Source organism: Typopeltis vanoorti, chromosome 4 (genome assembly GCF_054136105.1).
Source record: "Typopeltis vanoorti isolate ZY-2024b chromosome 4, IOZ_Tvanoo_1.0, whole genome shotgun sequence".
Classification (NCBI taxonomy): Eukaryota; Metazoa; Arthropoda; class Arachnida; order Uropygi; family Thelyphonidae; genus Typopeltis; species Typopeltis vanoorti.
Window position 1 is genome coordinate 151,955,669 of NC_143552.1, and position 18,873 is coordinate 151,974,541.

The window sequence follows — 18,873 nt, forward strand, 5'->3', positions numbered from 1 at the left end:
CGGCGTCAAAAATGTCTTCCCCTGTAGTGGTTCCATGAATGGGAATCATTTCCAAGAACTCTTCAGTAATATTCATATTGTCGTCGCAAGCCCGAAGAAACAAAGCAACTTGAGCCACGTCGTGAATATCGAAACTTTCGTCAACTGCAATTGAAAAGCACTGTACGTTTGCGGATATTTCTTGCAACTGGTCATGCAGATTATCTGCCATTTCGGTTATTCTTTCGATCACAGTATTTTTGGACAAAGAAATATCGCGAAATACTTGCACATTTTTGGGACATACGTTTTCGGCTGCTTCTATCATACATTCCTTAACCAAGGAACCGTCACTAAAAGGTTTGGAATGTTTCGCCAATAAATAGCTGATTTCATAACTGGCTCTCACTGCTGATTCATTATCTTTCATAATTTTTGAAAACACTGTTGTTGACATTGAAGTGAATTCTTCATACTTCTTAATTTTTCTTCTCTCAGTTTACCCTCAAAGCGTGAATATTGTTCTTTGTGAATTTTATCGTAGTGCCTTTTTATATTATATTCTTTGGCGACACTAATTGTTTCATTACAAATAATGCACACACTTTTGTCCTTTGTTTCAGTGCAGAAGTAATTTAATTCCCATTTTTCTTGAAATTTTCTCCTCTCATCGGCAATTTTTCTTTTTTCTTGTTGGCTTGGAAAGCGACATTGCCTCGGTGAATAAATATAGAATTAATATTATTAATAACTTTTATAAAAATGTTTGAATAAAACCGCATAAAACTGTAGACCAGTGAACGATACTATTGCTACTAAAAATAAAAAATAATAATAAAAGGGATTCTTTCACTGCTAGATTGTCGTTGAATTGTATTCGGCGCACTGACTTCAAAGATCACTGATTGATTGTAGCAGGTAATTATAAACTCATGGCTGAATTCCCATGAGTGCGTATGCTGCGCGTCACGTGAACAGCTGGTAGCCAATAGAATTCAATTTTTTCAGTACGCTACCAGGGATAGAACAGATATGAGGATGGGGATATGATTTGTGCAATATTAACAAAAGATTGCGTTACCAAAACACAGAGTCAAGCCGACATTTTTGAGCTGAAACGCTAATTCTCTTCAACCAAATTCCATAATATCTGAAACTGTCTTAACAACATTCACTCTATATGTCTTAGTTTTAACACGTTTACGAATTTTATTGCAGCTTTGTGTTTGAGTTAGTGGGCACTCACACACATCTAACTAAAAACAATAGATTTTAGTTTGCTACTGTGTTTGCCGGTGAAACATATGGTTTTGCTTAAATCTAAACAGCATGGTTAATGTGGGAGGGGACATGTGATTCATTAGTTAGTGCCGTTTTTATACCAGTTGTCTCTAATTGCAGTTGGGGAAGGCATGTTGTTAACCGTGGGGAGCGAGTTATTGTTCCGACGTGAAAATGGTTAAACTTTATTTTCGTGTGCGATGTTATTTAAACTTAATTTCTTTTTTCATAAAGTAAAATCAGGATACAGAGGTGTGAGTCATATATGCGAGGGCGAGTTATATTCGAGTAAATACGGTATTTCTGTTTTATTATAAAAATCAATCATTCTTTTTTTTTAAATCTTTCCTTGAGGCATCGGGGGCCGCCAGTTTGACACCCCTGCTCTAAAGGATAGGATGGTCTTGCATCTCACTTCGAAGATGGCACTCAACTCCTACACTTCACAACAACAACAAAAACAACAACAACAACAATCATAATAATAATAATAAAACATTCTAGAAATTACGAAGAGAATCTTATCCAGTGTTTCAAATAAAACTACATTCAAATATTATACGTCCAATGAAAACAGAAGTAAGTGGGTTAACCACGAAGAGTGGGAGAGAGAGATCTCCGTCATAATGCTATCGATTGTGAATTCAGTCTGTCATCCTAAATCCTTTAAAGCATACAAAAGCTCAACCTCAGTGTTTCTGCATGTCATTGCTAAGCACCCTAACGTTACACTGCTGCAGACCTGACGACCCAACACTAGTGATCCGCCATCAGGAAGGAAGTATCGTTTAATTTGGCGGTGTGACGAATCAACACCCGAAGTTTTCGATGGTGTTACATCTTAATTCCACATGATACTCTGTTCACTCCAGTGCATTAAAAATATTTGTATAAGGGATTAATAAAAGTGTGAGTTATTCAAAGTTCCAACTGAACCTGTACAAAATCCAGTAGAGACAGAAGTAGATTGGTAAGATGACCGAAAGAAATCGACTCTAGATTATCTTTCATTATGGTTATGTCTGCAGCTCAAATGACAAATGCTCTACCAGTGTCTGATCATGGTCAGAAAAGAGAAGAAAAATTAATAAAAAAAAATGGTACACAACATAACCTAAACAGAAAAGATATTCTATTAATGATGTAGAAAAATCTCCCTTTATCAATGGAATACGGTGTGATGTGATGTCCTCATCTAAGATGCTATCCAGAAAAAACCTTATGGAAATGGCTTTTCAGAGTAAAAGTTACTAAAAAGTAAATATGCAAATTTTAACATGAAAAAGTCTTTGCTATTGTGGTATTCTTCCACCCCCCCCCCAAAAAAAAATTTAACTTTTAACTCCAGGATTATCGAAAAATAAACGTTATCTCTAGGTTCATTTTATTCACTCAAGTTGGAACTATACATGACACTCCATATAGAATTTTTTTCTATATGGAGAATTGGGGGAAAAGGAGGACTTGACAAGAATATTTTAAGAATGTAGAGAGTGTTATGACCTTTAAGTTGCAGTGTGATAAATATGTTGTGGGATTAGTGATTCTCCCACGATACATCTCCCGAAAACTCTGGGTTTTGATCCTGCATCCACGAAAATAAGCCTTCAGAACACACAATTTGCATATAAAAATACTAGTGGTGGTACTGTTTGACAGTAGATGCATTGCATGTATATGATGGTAGTAGCGGTTTGTTTAGTTGGTGGATTAGATAGTTGAGAGAAGGGGTTCAAGAGCATAGTGCCCTCACTCGATGAGTCTTTGGACTCCTTGGAGGTTTCATGCAACAATAATAATAAATCATTTAATGCCTTTCATTTGCTTATATGAGGTAGGTGAGGCCTTTAAACCCTATCCAGGTTTTGGAGACTATGGGCAGTTCAATATCCACGGATAGCCAACAGAACTAGCTGACCCATGACAATAACTAATTTTAAATGGCAAACTAGTGCTGCCAACTATTGGTACCTAAGCCTAACAGGATATGTTAATGTCTGAATTAATATGGATTCTATGGTCGATTTTCTTGAGTACAGAAATAACTGCTTTCAAGTGCCAAAGATTAACTAACTTCGGAAGTGGTCGAAGAAAGACTTAGAAAAAATTCCTCCAGTTGGCAGTTGTCTTCCTTGAAGCTTCTACCGAGCTTGTCTTCTTCTTTTCAGCATTTTAGTGCCAGACAATACTGAGGTCGGCGGCTTGTACAATTTTCTTCCACTTATTGCTATCTTAGGAATCCCACCTTTCCATTCCAATTTCTTCCATATCCCTTGTGATGTTTACCCACCATATTTTCATTGGTCTTCATATTTTCTCTTATCCTTCACTTCCATTGTTAGGACTCACTGAATTGGGTGATCTACTGGTCTTCTCCAGAGATGGCTGCCCCACCTCAATCTAGTTTCTCTCACCTTCTCGCTAATTTTTCTAACCCCAACTTCTTCCTTATATCTTCATTATTCCTATGCTCTTTCCTTGATGTCCCACATATCGATCTTAGCATCCTCGTCTCAGTTCTTTCCAATATTCCTCCGCAGTGAAAGTTATTCTTGCATCCTCTGCTCTAAGCAGCCTAAAGATTGACTTAAGTTCAAGTCTAGTCGCCGACTGGAGGAAACTTTTTCTAAGCTTGTCTTCGACTGGTTCCCGAGTTAGTCGATAACTGACACAGGCGACCATCGTTTTTCTCCAGGATATTCGGGTTTTTCATCTGTAAACGCAAGAAAATCAACCGTAGAACTCACATTATTTCAGATAGTAATATATTCTGTTAGGGTTAGGTACCAACAGACGGCGGCACTTCTTTGCCCGTCTCTTCATAGGTGGTTGACATGGGCAAGCTATCTCTGATTGGCAACCGGTGAAGATTGAACTACCCACTCAGTCTCCAAAGTAAGATAGGATTTAAAGGCCTCATGTACTCACTGTAACAGAATAGGGTGTTTGCTAGTATTAGCTTTTTAATGAAAAAAAATCAGCTAACGCCTTTTATTCCCGTATAGGGAGTTCATCAGGGTGGACAATTCAATCTCCACTGGTACCAATCAGAGCTGGCCCAAGGCTATCACAAATTTAGTAGCGTGCAGTGAAGAGAGAGAGCTCAACAAATGCCACCATCTATTGCACCTAACGCTAACATGATATGTTACTGTCTGAAATAATGTGGATTCTAAGGTCAATTTTCTTGTGGGACGAAAAACCCGAGTTTCCTGGAGAAAAAAACCCACTTTCCCGTGCCAGAGATCGACTAACTCGGGAACAGGTCGAAAAAAAGGCTTAGAAAAATTTCCTGTAGTCGCCAACCAGATTTGAATCTAAGCCTCACTTCGTGCGGTCAAGCATGTGGGGTGCAAACGCAACATCCACCGCTTAGTTTTTTTTTAATACATACATACATACATCTTCGAAGCCCATCTTTCCTAATTAGGTTGTGGGGGCAGCAGCTGCAAGAGGAACTTCCAATGGTCACGATTCTCTGCCACCAAGAGATCGACTAACTCGGGAACAGGTCGAAAAAAAGGCTGAGAAAAATTTCCTGTAGTCGCCAACCAGATTTGAATCTAAGCCTCACTTCGTGCGGTCAAGCACGTGGGGTGCAAACGCAACATCCACTGCTTAGTTTTTTTTTAATACATACATACATACATCTTCGAAGCCCATCTTTCCTAATTAGGTTGTGGGGGCAGCAGCTGCAAGAGGAACTTCCAATGGTCACGATTCTCTGCCACCAAGCTCAAGTGTTCTGGTGGGACTCCCAAATGTGTCCACCCAATGTTTTGGATATAATTTTTCCAGCGAATCCTTGGCCTTCCACCCTCTGGCTTGCAAAGAGGGCCTGCTGGGGAGCCTCTCTTGTGGCATTCTGACAACAAGCCCGTACCATCGTAACTGTGATCTCTCAACATGGAGAAGCAACGGTTGAGTATTGAGGGTTCCCGAATTGCAGAGCTTCTGACTCTGTCGAGACTTGACAGCGTCACAACCCCTCGAAGGAACCTCATTTCAGCCGCTTCGATTCGTGTCCGTATTCTTTCAGTCATTACGCAACTCTTTGACCATAGGTGAGGATGGGGACATAGACTGTATTGAAGACCGCCTGTTTTGCCTTCTGGCTTAACTCCCGCTTCAATACTACCGAACGGGCAACCTCCCGCAATATTACACTTGCTGAGCCAATCCGAGTATTTAGCTCTACATCCCTCTTCCATCATTCGTGAGTATGGACCCAAGGTATTTAAACTTCTCCACCTGCCTCACTGGGACTCCAGTCACATGTAGAGTGCACTGGGATGGTTGTCTTGAGATCACAAATGTTTCAGTTTTGGCCACTCTGATCTTCATTCCAACTTCTGCACAAACAGCTACAAACCTATCCAGGGTCCGCTGGAGGTCATTTGTGGATGAGCTAAGCAGAACCAGGTCATCTGCAAAAAGCAGATGTCCAGTGTAACATCTTCCAATTCTGACACACTCACTGCCTCGGCTGTGCCTATCAATCTAGTCCATAAATATTATGAAAAGGAGGGTTGACAGAACACACCCTCGGCAGAGGCCAACGGAGACTGTGAAAGGTTCAGACTTTGTGCTGTTCACCTTGACACAAAACTCCAGGCATTCATACAGGGACTTGATGGCCGCTAATAGTTGCCAAAGCTTATCCGAGGAACCCAGTCATATGCCTTCTCCCAGTCCGCGAAACATGTGTAGCCATTCTTGGTATATTCCCAAGATTTCTCGAAGACTTGCATTAAGGTGAAGATGTGGTCAGTTGTGCTTCTACCAGGACGAAAGCCACATTGTTCTTCCTGGAACTTTGACTCAACTATGTTTCTGCACCTTCTTTACAAGCATCTAGCATATACTTTCCCCGGCAGGCTGACAGAGAGATGCCACGATAGTTATTGCAATCTCTCTGGTCTCCCTTCTTGAAGAGTGGTATTATTGTGCCTGTCTGCCATTGCTTTGGTGCTCGACCAGATATCGAAGCAGCCTGACACACTGGAGTCAGCCAAAGAACGCCGTCTCGATTTAAGGCTTTTAGTATTTTAGTATGCCATAGATAAAACAAACAAAACTGAATATTTACTGCTAGCAGGAGATTTAAATGCCAGAATAGGAAACAAAAAATACAAAACAAACATAGGTAAATTTGGCGAAGATACATGTAATCAAAATGGTCGCAGATTGCGCGATTTTGTCATTTATAATAATATGAGAATAATGAATTCAATGTTTAAACACAAGGAAATACATAAATATACTTGGTCAGCCAGAGGATACAAATCAATAATCGACTACGTTATCACAAATTTTAAATTAGCGGAGTTAATTTTAGACGTAAGAGCATATCGAGGCTTTGAATTAAACTCTGATCATTATATGGTATCAGCAAAAATTCGTTTTAAACCAAAGTGGCTAAAAACACATAGAATTGAAAATTCTTACCAGCCAAGCTACAAAATTTCTTCATTACAGGATCCTCAAGTTAGACTACAATATCAAAAATGCACAAACTTAAAAACAGAAACCACACATGAATCAAGGGACATAGAAGATGAATGGGAAAATTTGAAACAAATTCTCACAAAAGCAGCAACAGAAACCTTAGGAATAAAGCACAAATGGATTAGAAAAAGAGGACTACGAGACTGGAACAAAGAAATAGAAAATATAATAAAAACCAAAAAGGACAGTTACCAGAAATGGCAAAATTCCAAAACAATAGAAGCAGAAATAGAGTATAAAAGAAATAGTGCAATTGCAAAACGAGAAGTAAGGAAAAAATATAGAGAAAGATGGAACAATTTCGTAACAGAACTAGAAAAGGATTTATTTAAGCCACAACCCAAAACCTATAAAGTAATAAAATACATGAATAAAGAAATAAAAGAAAAGATAAAAATACAAACAATAGATTTAGAAAAATGGGTGACCTATTTCCAAAATCTCTGGACAGATGAGAACAATGAATTAAAATTTTATAAGACAAAGAATGACCTAATAGAAAATATCACAATGTTAGAACTGAAAAATATAATAAAGAAGATGAAAAATAGGAAAACGCCAGGAGAAGACAATATAAATATAGAACTCTACAAAAATGCAGGTGAAAAATTTAATGAAAGACTTTTGAAATTTTTTAATATAGTTTGGATGTCCGGAAAAACTCCTAACACTTGGAAAAAAGTACTGGCTATCCCAATCTGTAAATAAAGGAAACAAAGACGATTGCAATAATTATAGGGGAATTAGCCTGCTGAATACAGGATATAAAATATATGCAGGAATATTAAAAGAGAAACTAAGCAGCATTGTAGAAAACAAATTACTAGAAGAACAAAATGGCTTCCGAAAAGGCCGATCCTGCATAGATCCAATTTTTACTTTAAAATTATTAATAGAAAAGAGAAGATAATTTCAAAAAGAAACACATGTGGCGTTTATTGATTATGAAAAAGCTTTTGACAAAATTAGTCGACAAAAATTGTTTAAAATATTAACCAATTTAAACATACCAAACCAACTTTTACAATCTATTCAAGAAATATATACAGGAAATAAAATAGCAGTTAAATTAGAACACACCTCAGAATGGAAAGATATATCAAGAGGAGTACGGCAAGGATGTACCCTCTCACCTCTGCTTTTCAATATATATATATAAATGAAATATTAACAATCTGGAAACAGCATAACCCATTTGGTATACAAATGACGCCGCAAATGAAGATAGATACACTACTATTTGCAGATGATCAAATAGTATTAGTTACATCAGAAGATGACTTACAAAGATCATTAAAATCATTAAATGATATCTCAAAGCAATATAATATGACAATATCCAAAGAAAAAACAAATATAATGGCATTCAAAGGAGAAAACCCAATAAGAAGTAAAATAGTGATAGATAATAAAATACTAGAACAAGTAAACACTTTCAGATACTTGGGATGTGATCTATCATACGAAGAAGAAAAAGACATAGACACTAAAATATCAAACTTTGTCAAAGTAAATAGCATAATAAACAGTATATTTAAGCCATCCCTGGTACAAAAACACACTAGAATCAGACTATATAATGTCTTGTCAAAACCAACTCTACTATACGGAAGCGAAACATGGACCATGAAAAGGAAAGATGAAAAACGAATTCAAACAGCAGAAATGAAGTTCCTCAGAAAAACAGCTGGATATACCAAGTGGGACCACAAAACAAATGAAGAAATCTTACAATCCCTAAAAATCAAACCAATTAATTACTACATAAGACAGTATAAACAAAAATGGCTAGAACATTTAAATCGAATGGACAGCAGCAGACTACCAAAAATATTATACAGATACAAAATAAGTGGAAAAAGAAGAATCGGAAGACCAAGAAAGAGATGGCATGAGACCGGAACAGGCCACAGCCTATATTTCATGTTAGGAAGAAGAAAGAAGTATTTCTGGCCGAATTTCATCATCACCAGCAGCCTTGCCCAATTTTAGCGATTTTATTGCTAAATTGACCTCTTCTGCTGTGAGACTAGTCATAACCCCGATCTGCACCTCTTAGATGTCCGCAACTGCTGGGCCAGCTGGGTTAAGAGGGCTCTCCAAGTATTCCTTCCATCTGTGGAGGATATCATTCTCGGTTGTTAAAAGTGCACCATCAGAGGCCTTAATTGTCCTAGCTGTGCACGATTTCCTCCCTCAAAGGCGGTGGATGGTCTGCCAGAATACTCTGTTTGCATTTGCATAGGACGAATCTAATCTTTCTCCAAAGGATTCCCAAGCTTTCTGCTTTGTTGTCTTTACTTTCTCATCAGCAGCTTTTGGTGCCTCAGTGTACCGGAAAGGCATCTCGGGTGACCTGACCCTAAGCCATGTTAGGCAGGCTTCCTTTTTTTGTCCGGACAGCTTTTTGGATTTAATATATATATATACACACACATTAAAAACGCCACATCCACTGTGTAGCTACAGTGTAACACGCTTTTGTTAGGTCGATAAAAGCAAGTAATCCTATTATTTTTTTATCTGTCACACCGTTTATTAGATAGTGGTGGTTTCGTTTCATGTCCCACAACAAATCAGGTGTCAATTTCTGTGCGCGCGCACGCACACACACACACAAAGGGAATTTTTGTTGTGTTAGCATGTAGAAACGAATCGAATCTATGTGCCCAAGGACAATCACTGCAGTGTGGGTTTAACCTTTTTGATGGGCGAGTTGGACAGAGTGAGTTTGCATGCCAGTATGGTTTTGAGAGACCTTCATTATGATTTTTAGTAATACCTCTCTAATTTCTCAACTCGATATAATATAATATTTGATCTGCCTCTGTCCATCGTCTGTGTATTGGAAGATATTACTTTTCTTAAGGGAAGTTGGGTAATGACATGTGTATATATGTTAAACAGAATTGGAGAAAGAACAGCTCCTTGTAATATTCCACATGTTACCAGTAGCTCCTTGCTGTGCACTGATGCCATATGTGTGATGCGCTGTCTGTTTTCCATCTATTATTTGAACCACAGGAGTAGATGTCCTTCGATTCCAATATGTGTTAGTTTGTTCAACAAGGTTTTTTGTGTGTTAGTGTGTCAACCGCATTTGTTAAAAGAAAAAAAAAATTCACTGCATCAATGACACAAAATCATGGATATTTCTCAAAAGCGAAAGTTATCAGTGTTTTGTATTGAAGTGTAAATGTAATAATAAGTTTCAACTGACAGACTGACTGTGTAGCGCTAGGATGCCTGAAGAAAGACGACCTAAGTTCAATTCAAGTCGTCCACTGGAGAAACTTTTACTAAGCGTTTCTTTGACTGGATCTGAAGTTAATAGATCCCTAGCAAGGGCAAGCTGGTTTTTCATCCTGCAAACTCGGGAATTTCATCCAGTAAACTCAAGAACTCAAGAAAATCCACCTTAGAACCCACACTATATTTCATACAGTAAATATAGTGTTAGGATTAGGGACCACGAGATGGTGACACTTGTCAGCAGCCTCTCTTCACAGGATGCCGTTTATAATTAGTTCTATTTTGGTCAGCTATCTCAGATTAAGTACTAGTGAAGATTGAACGTCTCTCCCCCTCAGTCTCCAAAAGTTAAAGCTATTCCATATATAGGAATAAAAAGTGTTAGCGGATTTTTTTAGAGTTGAACTTTTAAAAAATGTAGAAAAAAATATTACTTATCTAAAATGTAATGCTAATATTTTGAATTTTATATATATAATGTGCAATGTAACGATGAGAATCTGTAAAGTTCTGATAAACACCTAGAACAAAAATAATATTAAAAGCAACTGATATAAGAATATAAGAACATAAGTTACCTTCATAAATCTGCTAGTAGTATGTTATTTCTTGTGAGTATATCAATTGCTTTAATATCATTTCTGTTCTAAGTGGTTATCAGAACTTTCCAGATCTCACTCGCATGTTATTATTATTATTATGTGACACCTCCAAAGAGTCCAAACACTCATCGAGGGAGAGTCTGCCAACAGCATCGAACGATTAACCCCTTCCAACTACTAACCGCGCTCAAACTTGCTTAATATTTTGCGTGAACCATTAGTAGCAGAGGCTCTACCAATCGACCAACCTTTGTTAAACTGTATGTTTTAATTGCATATATGCTATTTAATAATGAACTTTGATACCAATAAAAATTATTATTTTTATTTTTACGTGACTCCTCAAAGAATCCCATGAACACTTCGTGGGAGGACACTGCTCCACAGCGCTAAACTCACTTTCAATTGAAAGACTATATAAAACGTTGGATGAATTCCAACGCTACCTAATTTTCCATTTACACAGAACGCCACTATTCATCTAGCCATAACACTATCTACCCTTCGTTGATTCTATTTTTATGTCTGTAAATGTTTGTGTGATCTCCGGCCGATTGGCCTGTATACTGGCAATAAAACCCTTCTACCCACGTGTGTGATCGGCTAACTCACTTTCAATTGAAAGACCATATAAAATAATACCTGGCTCTGTTTACGCAAGGGTTGATATTTTTCTCAACCTTGGTGCTACACACAGATTAAAATTGCATCTGTTCTACTCGTAATAGTATCTTTCTTCACACGTTCTTCTTTCAATTTCATCTAGTTTGTTTTTAATAATAATAACACCAACAAAAATTACAATCCATACACGATGACCATTGATCAAGTTTCAGTAGCTGAATTTTCTATGTAAATGAGTCTCTGTTATTATTAGCAGTAGTGGTATGATAATAATAATTATTATTATTTAATATCAAATGATTTTATATATTTAAGCAATAAGTAAATATTTACATAATCTATTAATTATAGTCTTATTTATTAATAATTTATTATATGTTAAATACAACATTATTATTATTATTCGTGTTTTGTAGAGTACTGATAGGACACTCTCGAAACATCTTATTTATTACTAAGTGTGAAATATTGAGAATAGTTATATTTGAAATGTGGTGTAAGTATAATTAGGTTGAAATCAAATACAATATTAATTTAACATATTTATAAGTAAAAAAAAAATCAAATGGATTTCATATTCGTAGTTAAAGGGCCACACACTCTTCCCTGGATTTTCTGAAATATTATCTTCAGTTATCAATATATTTTATTATTATTTTTTTTTTTCCGCTTAGATGTCATCACACTAGTACAAAATTGTACGCTAATCTCAGAGCCTAGTAGCGTGATATTACTTGATTTTATTAACAAATTCAGCATGTTGAGAGGAAATTTTCCTTTAATGTATATTCGTTAAATGATTAAAAATTGGATATGTGAAACATTTTGTTCCAAATTTTGAAACAGAAATTGCATTTTTTTTTTCTGCCTTTTTATTCTTTTCCAGTGCTTGTTATGTTCGATGTGTCATTGTGCTATGACCATTTTCATTTCCGCTTATTTGATCATCCAGGTTTCGGAAAGGAAGTACGCATGCACTTGATAGTTTTTATTTTTATGAATGAAAATGCGAAAAATGGCAACTGCTGTGTACTTGGAACATTATTTAGACAGTAAGTGTTATCGTTGTATTGTTTAGTTTAGAGAAACTGGCGAAATAATTTGTCCGATTAAGTATCCGTTTATTGTGTTCCCGTGTAAACGAGAGTTGTGGAGGAAAATTATTTGTTATAATAAGTTTTTTTCCCCTCCTAAGTATTAAAATTAATATGTAGTCCAGTTTCAGTTAATATAGGATAATCCTTTGATTTGCTTAGTTATTTGAACGGTTATTAATCTAACAGAAACGTAGTTTTCTGAGTCTGGAAAGTCTTCGTTATCACGAAATTATTGTGATTGGGGCCTTCTCGCCACGCGTATACTTATGGATAAATTTATACACATACATAATGGAACTGATATTATATTTAGAATTGTCGATTATGCATACCTAAAGTTTGCCATCACGCAAGAATATAACTATCTTTTGATTTCTGGTTGTTGCCGTAAGAGATTAAAAATTACATATCTGTGAATATCGTTATCCGAAATATACTGTGGGTCAGTAATCAAATCCCGCTGATACTCACCAATTCTCTCCTCTTCGTTCCCCATGGCACAAGGCCGAGATTCATCTTCTCCTGTCGTTTGAATCTGATTCTGCTTCTCTCCTAACCAGATGTCTTTCGTTTTCTGTTATTCTTTGCCCAGTTAGTTTAGGCCTGCTTTATGTTCCTTTCTCCTTCTAGGATCCTTACCAAAGAGAAATTCCTATCCTTGGAATTTCTCTTCTGTAAATTCACACAACATGCCTGTCGCATTTCCAGTAGCATCTTTGTATTTCACCGGTGATTTTCACTGTTTTTTTTAAATTATTATTTGCTCTGTATTTATAAATAAGTCATTTGTTTATAAACTGGCCAAACCGGTTTTAATATTCTGTGCAAACGCTTTGTTTGAAGACTATTTAATTTGATTTCCTCTTTCCTCATCGTTTTCCATGTCTTTTATCCATGGTCTTCACACTGTTATTGAAAATCTCTATTATGGTTTTTATTATATTTTGATAATAACCATATATTACTGAGTCTTCTAAAAGCTGTATTTACTGTTGTGAATCTTTATTATATCTTTGTCATTTCCACCTGTAGAATCAACATTTGTTCCCAAGTGTGTAAAATATTTAACTTCTATATATTGGACCTTTTTAATTTTTAATTTTTTTTTTTTGTTTGGGGGGGGGAGGTATTTAGTGATGTGGTGTGTTAATGGAAGATGAAGTAGTACAAATAGTGGTGTACTTCCTTGCCAAGTTTGAGTCTTTAGACTCCGAGATGTCATGTAATAATAATTTGTTGTTCAGTTTAAGAACTTTTTTGTTTAATTTATATTTAACTCCAACTTTTTCAGCTATCTTATACAATGGATCAACATCTCTCTCTAATCCAGAGTATTTTAGTAATAAGGTGACACCTTTTGACTACTTGTATATGGAAATATGACTTACTTCAACCTTGGTATCACTTCTGGGTCTGGCTCCCATTAATGAGACCTCAATAAAGGTCGAAACTGGTCTGGGTAGTGGCCCTTCCCATAATGCATAGCATTATACATGAACATAAGATATGTGCATTGCATTATGGGATACTAAGATAATTGATGTGAAGTCATTAGCCTCTATATACATGTAGCCCAGTCATGAAGTGACTTCATGCATAAACTTTGTTTGCTTACACTTGGATAAAGGATGAAACTAAGAATATAATTTCTTGGCATCTTTAATTTAAAATACAAATGTGATGTACAATACTTCCAGTTGTTCTAAAACCAACTATTCATACCTTAAAATCTCTTTTTTTTATCATATTTATCAAAATTTGACAAAAAAAAAAATTAGGGAGGGTTCTGAGAGTGGACTTGTTTTCTTCTAATTTTCACATATAATAAGATTGCCTTCTTTAGAGTTACAGTTATCATTACTTCTTTCCATTGTCTAGTTATCTTTTCACTCTTTAGTGCATTATTGAATATCACTTGCGGTTTATCAGCAGCAATTTTTTGTTTAAAGCATTTCTGTTTATTATTATTGCCATATGCCTCATCTTTATTACATTCATTACCTAACCTTTAGAATTGGTTTTAGTGTAATATTTACAGGTTGACTGGGTTTACTGGAGGTAGTTGTGAGTGCTTTGTCAGTGACTGAGTTTAAGGTAAGATATGATGGGTATTGAAAGAATAATGGGTCTCCTGCGATAAGTCTTCTGACTACTTGAATATACCTGTACAATATTTAAATCCATACTTATAGGAAGTTCCTTGATTATTGTACTTCTTATTGATGATATGATGATATTCAGCCTGTTTTTCTACCCACTCCCATTGCGGGGAGGGTTGGGTTTGCTGTCCCCCATGGTGACCCATTCCATCTTGGGGTAGTGTTTATTCACTTGGAGAGTGACTGGAGAGTGGATATGCTAATCACTCGGCCAACCAGGCCAGCTTGTGCATCTCTTTATGTTAGTTATATTGTTTTCTGCATTTAAAATTTCATCCAAATACTTTATTTCTCTCTTTCATCTTTCCATCTTTCAACAGTCTTATCCTCTTCAGTTAGTAGCACACAATTTTTATCCCTTATTGCGTTTGCTTACTTCTTTCTTTCTGAGCACATACCTTCCTTATCACCTCATACAATTTTTCAACATGGTGTAATACTGCATTTAGGTATTATCTGTTCTGTTCTTCCTCTGCTGTGCTGTCAATGTAATTTATCCTCTCTTACTGATTTTATAACTAATTTGTCTTTCTCTCTATATATATCATTTCTTTGTAGATTTAATTTAGTGAGACCTAACATTTTCAAAGGTACAAGTGTATAACAACTACTGCTTTCCAGTAACTGAGAAATTGACAAAACTAGAACATACATAGGAATGACTTTTAATGGGATTATATTGATCAAGTGATATAATAAACAACTATGTTATGCCAACTAGTTTTACCAACTAAGGCTGTTGGCATCTTCGAGGTACATAACTGATATAAGGCACTAAAAAGTAAAAAACTGTTACAAACTATAATCAACTGATTCCAATTATATTAAACAAAGAACAGAGCATGTACAATACATGCATAGAGCGTGCATGATATCACTTGTTATTTAGGAACGTTCTATAGTTGGCACTATAATTCAGTTCTGGCGAGTTGAGGGATCTAATAAGGGTCTTCCAGATCACGGGCAAGATTAGTCCCTGGTTCCTGTTAAGGTTTTGTATACAGCGGGCAACTGTTGTGGCCTCCTTAAAAATTCGGGAGCAGAAGTCCTCCTCCATGTAAGGAATTGTGCTTCTATCCCACTCTATGGTATGGTTCATTCTTGAGAAATGAAAAGCTAACCCCGATTTTTCTTCTCTGTTATTATTGACATCACCTATGTGTTCTTTTTGCCTAATTGAAGTTTGGCCGATGTAATTCAAGCCGCACGAGCAGGGTATGTTATAAACTCCAGCATATTTGGAGAAAGGATGGTTATCTTTTGGAGATCGTAAGAATTGTCTAATTGTTTCTGTAGGTTTAAAGGCCACTCTTATTTTATGTGGTCTAAGGAGTCTAGCAATCTTATTGGAAACTGTCCCTAAGTATGGAATGACGATGGTAGAAATATAACGTATATCATCTTGTTGTCTTTGTCGGGGTTCAGAGAAAAGTATCTTGTGGATGAGTCTTCCAGGAAATATATTCATGGTAAGGTTGGTGGATATCAGGGATAGTTCTTCCTGGAGGTCTTGTTGATCTGTTGTAAGGAGAGAGGCATGGTTCTTCAACATGTGTACAATACTAAGTTTCTGAGAAATGTGGTGGCAGGAAGTGAAATGTAAATAACATCTATTGGTAGGTTTGCAGTGAACTGAGAGGTTGATACCACCATTCGGAAGCTTCTTAATTAAAGTGTCCAGAAATGATAATTGGTTATCTTTTTCAAGTTCTAGAGTGAATTTGATTGTGTGGTGTAGAGAGTTGATTTTGTTAAGAAAGTCGAACAGGTCCTTTTTTGTGTGGTTGCAAATGATAAAGATATCGTCCAACAACAGATCAACAAGACCTCCAGAAGAACTATCCCCGATATCCACGAACCTTACCATGAATGGATTTCCTGGAAGACTCGTCCACAAGATACTTTTCTCTGAACCCCGACAAAGACAACAAGATGATATATGTTATATTTCTACCATCGTCATTCCATACTTAGGGACAGTTTCCAATAAGATTGCTAGACTCCTTAGACCACATAAAATAAGAGTGGCCTTTAAACCTACAGAAACAATTAGACAATTCTTACGATCTCCAAAAGATAGCCATCCTTTCTCCAAATATGCTGGAGTTTATAACATACCCTGCTCGTGCGGCTTGAATTACATCGGCCAAACTTCAATTAGGCAAAAAGAACACATAGGTGACGTCAATAATAACAGAGAAGAAAAATCGGGGTTAGCTTTTCATTTCTCAAGAACGAACCATACCATAGAGTGGGATAGAAGCACAATTCCTTACATGGAGGAGGACTTCTGCTCCTGAATTTTTTAAGGTGGCCACAACAGTTGCCTGCTGTATATAAAACCTTAACAGGAACCAAGGACTAATCTTGCCTGTGATCTGGAAGACCCTTATTAGATCCCTCAACTCGCCAGAACTGAATTACAGTGCCAACTATAGAACATTCCTAAATAACAAGTGATATCATGCACGCTCTATGCATGTATTGTACATGCTCTGTTCTTTGTTTAATATAATTGGAATCAGTTGTTTATAGTTTGTAACAGTTTTTTACTTTTTAGTGCCTTACATCAGTTATGTACCTTGAAGATGCCAACAGCCTTAGTTGGTGAAACTATTTGGTATAACATAGTTGTTTATTATATGCACTTGATCAATATAATCCCATTAAAAGTCATTCCAGATCTTTTTGGTCAAGAAAATTAAACGTTTTTTAACATAGAACATACATACATATGCTTCTTGTGATTCATATATTGATGCAAATATTCAGCTTCGCACTTCTCACCAATGTGTGGGAGTGATTGTGAATTGATCACCTTGGTTATGACTAGGCATATGAAAACTTCTGTGAGGCAAGGATATATGTGGAAGTACAATGCTGGTGATTATGACAAGCTTAGGAGGCAGCTTGGAGCTATAGCATGGGAAGAGGAGTTCAGTGGTAAGGAAATAAATGCTGCTTGGAAACCGACAAAGAAATACATACGGCATCAATGTGTGAATGTATTCCAAAGGTAAGAAGGCTGAATAAGATAGGGATAATGAATAAATGAGGGGATTAAGCATGAAATCTGGAAGAAGAAGGCATTTTGAAGATGGCACAAGTTGAATAATGGTAATAATCATTTGCATGAAGCATATAAAGGACTGGCCAGGAGAGTGACTCAGTTGGTAAGGACAACAAAAGTGCATTACAAGCAGAAATTAGAAAATCAGGCCAAGAAAAATCTTTGGGAGTGTTTTTGATATGTGGCAAGTAGAAAGAAGAATGACTTGGTAAAATGATATTAATGGATGAAAGTGGGAGATTGGTAACTGCTGCAGAAAACATAGTTGAGGTGTTCATTGAGCAGTTCAGTAGGGTGTTGAGCTGCTCAGTATGAAATCAGAAGTTCAAGTGTAGAAAATGAAATGAGAGAAGACTTAATGGTGAGCGAGCAGGAGGTATTGGAGTTAAATTGGCTAGATGTCAGTAAGGCAATATGATTGACATATCACCGCATATCCTAAGGGAATGTTCGAACAAGTTGGCATCGGCCTTTGCCTGCCTGTTTAATAGAGTCTTGCAACAGCACACGTCATAAAGAAGTGGAAGGAAGGTAAAATTATTTCACTTCACAAAAATGATGATAAAGCTAAAGTTACAAAATATAGGCTAATCTGTATATCTGAGGTTGTAATTAAGACATTGGAGAGGTTGTAAAAGTTATTATTATTATTACGGGTTACTCCAAGGAGTCCTTAGACTCATCAATTGAGGCCCTAAACATCGTGTCCATCACAACTATTCGACATTCACACAGTATCTATCATACCTTGCCTTGAACTCATTCACAGTCATGGCACCCACAACAGACTCTGGCAGCTTATTCCACTCATTCACCACTCTAAAAGTAAAAAACCCAGCTCTAACACCATTACTAACCACACTCTTGCCCAGCTTTCATGGATGTCCCCTAGTCCTTCCACCACCAGTCCTGTTCTCAAAAATATCCTCTGAATTAATGCTATAGAAACCCTTCAGCAATTTGAATGTCTCAATCATATCTCCCCTTTTCCGCCTATCAACCAATTTCTGCAACCACAAATCTTCAACTTGTTTTTCATAAGGTTCATTCCATAGACCTGTTATCATCTTGGTCACTCACCTCTGGATGAAGTGACCAAGAAGAAGAAATCAAGAAGAAACCTAGGTGACCAGATCTGGTCACAGTAGTCGAGATGTGGTCTTATCAAGGCTCGATACAGAGGAACAATAACTTGATCCCTCTCAATTTAAAATACGAAAGCAAGTCAGTCTGATTCTGATAAGGGCTCAGATCATCTGAAGTTTCTAGAACATCAGTACAAGGAAAGTACGGAGAAACAA

General features: G+C 36.6%; 1 protein-coding gene across 2 annotated transcripts in view; it reads left to right on the top strand.

Annotated features, from left to right (window-relative positions):
• The first annotated feature begins 11,956 nt into the window (after positions 1-11,956).
• Ing5 (inhibitor of growth protein 5) overlaps positions 11,957-18,873 on the top strand; it is a 109,662-nt gene continuing 102,745 nt past the window's right edge. For both annotated transcript variants that reach the window (XM_090391517.1, XM_090391518.1), the window contains exon 1: positions 11,957-12,298. In XM_090391517.1, the coding sequence (XP_090247643.1) occupies positions 12,247-12,298 (52 nt within the window). In that variant the 5' untranslated portion in view covers positions 11,957-12,246. The remainder of the gene's footprint in view (positions 12,299-18,873) is intronic.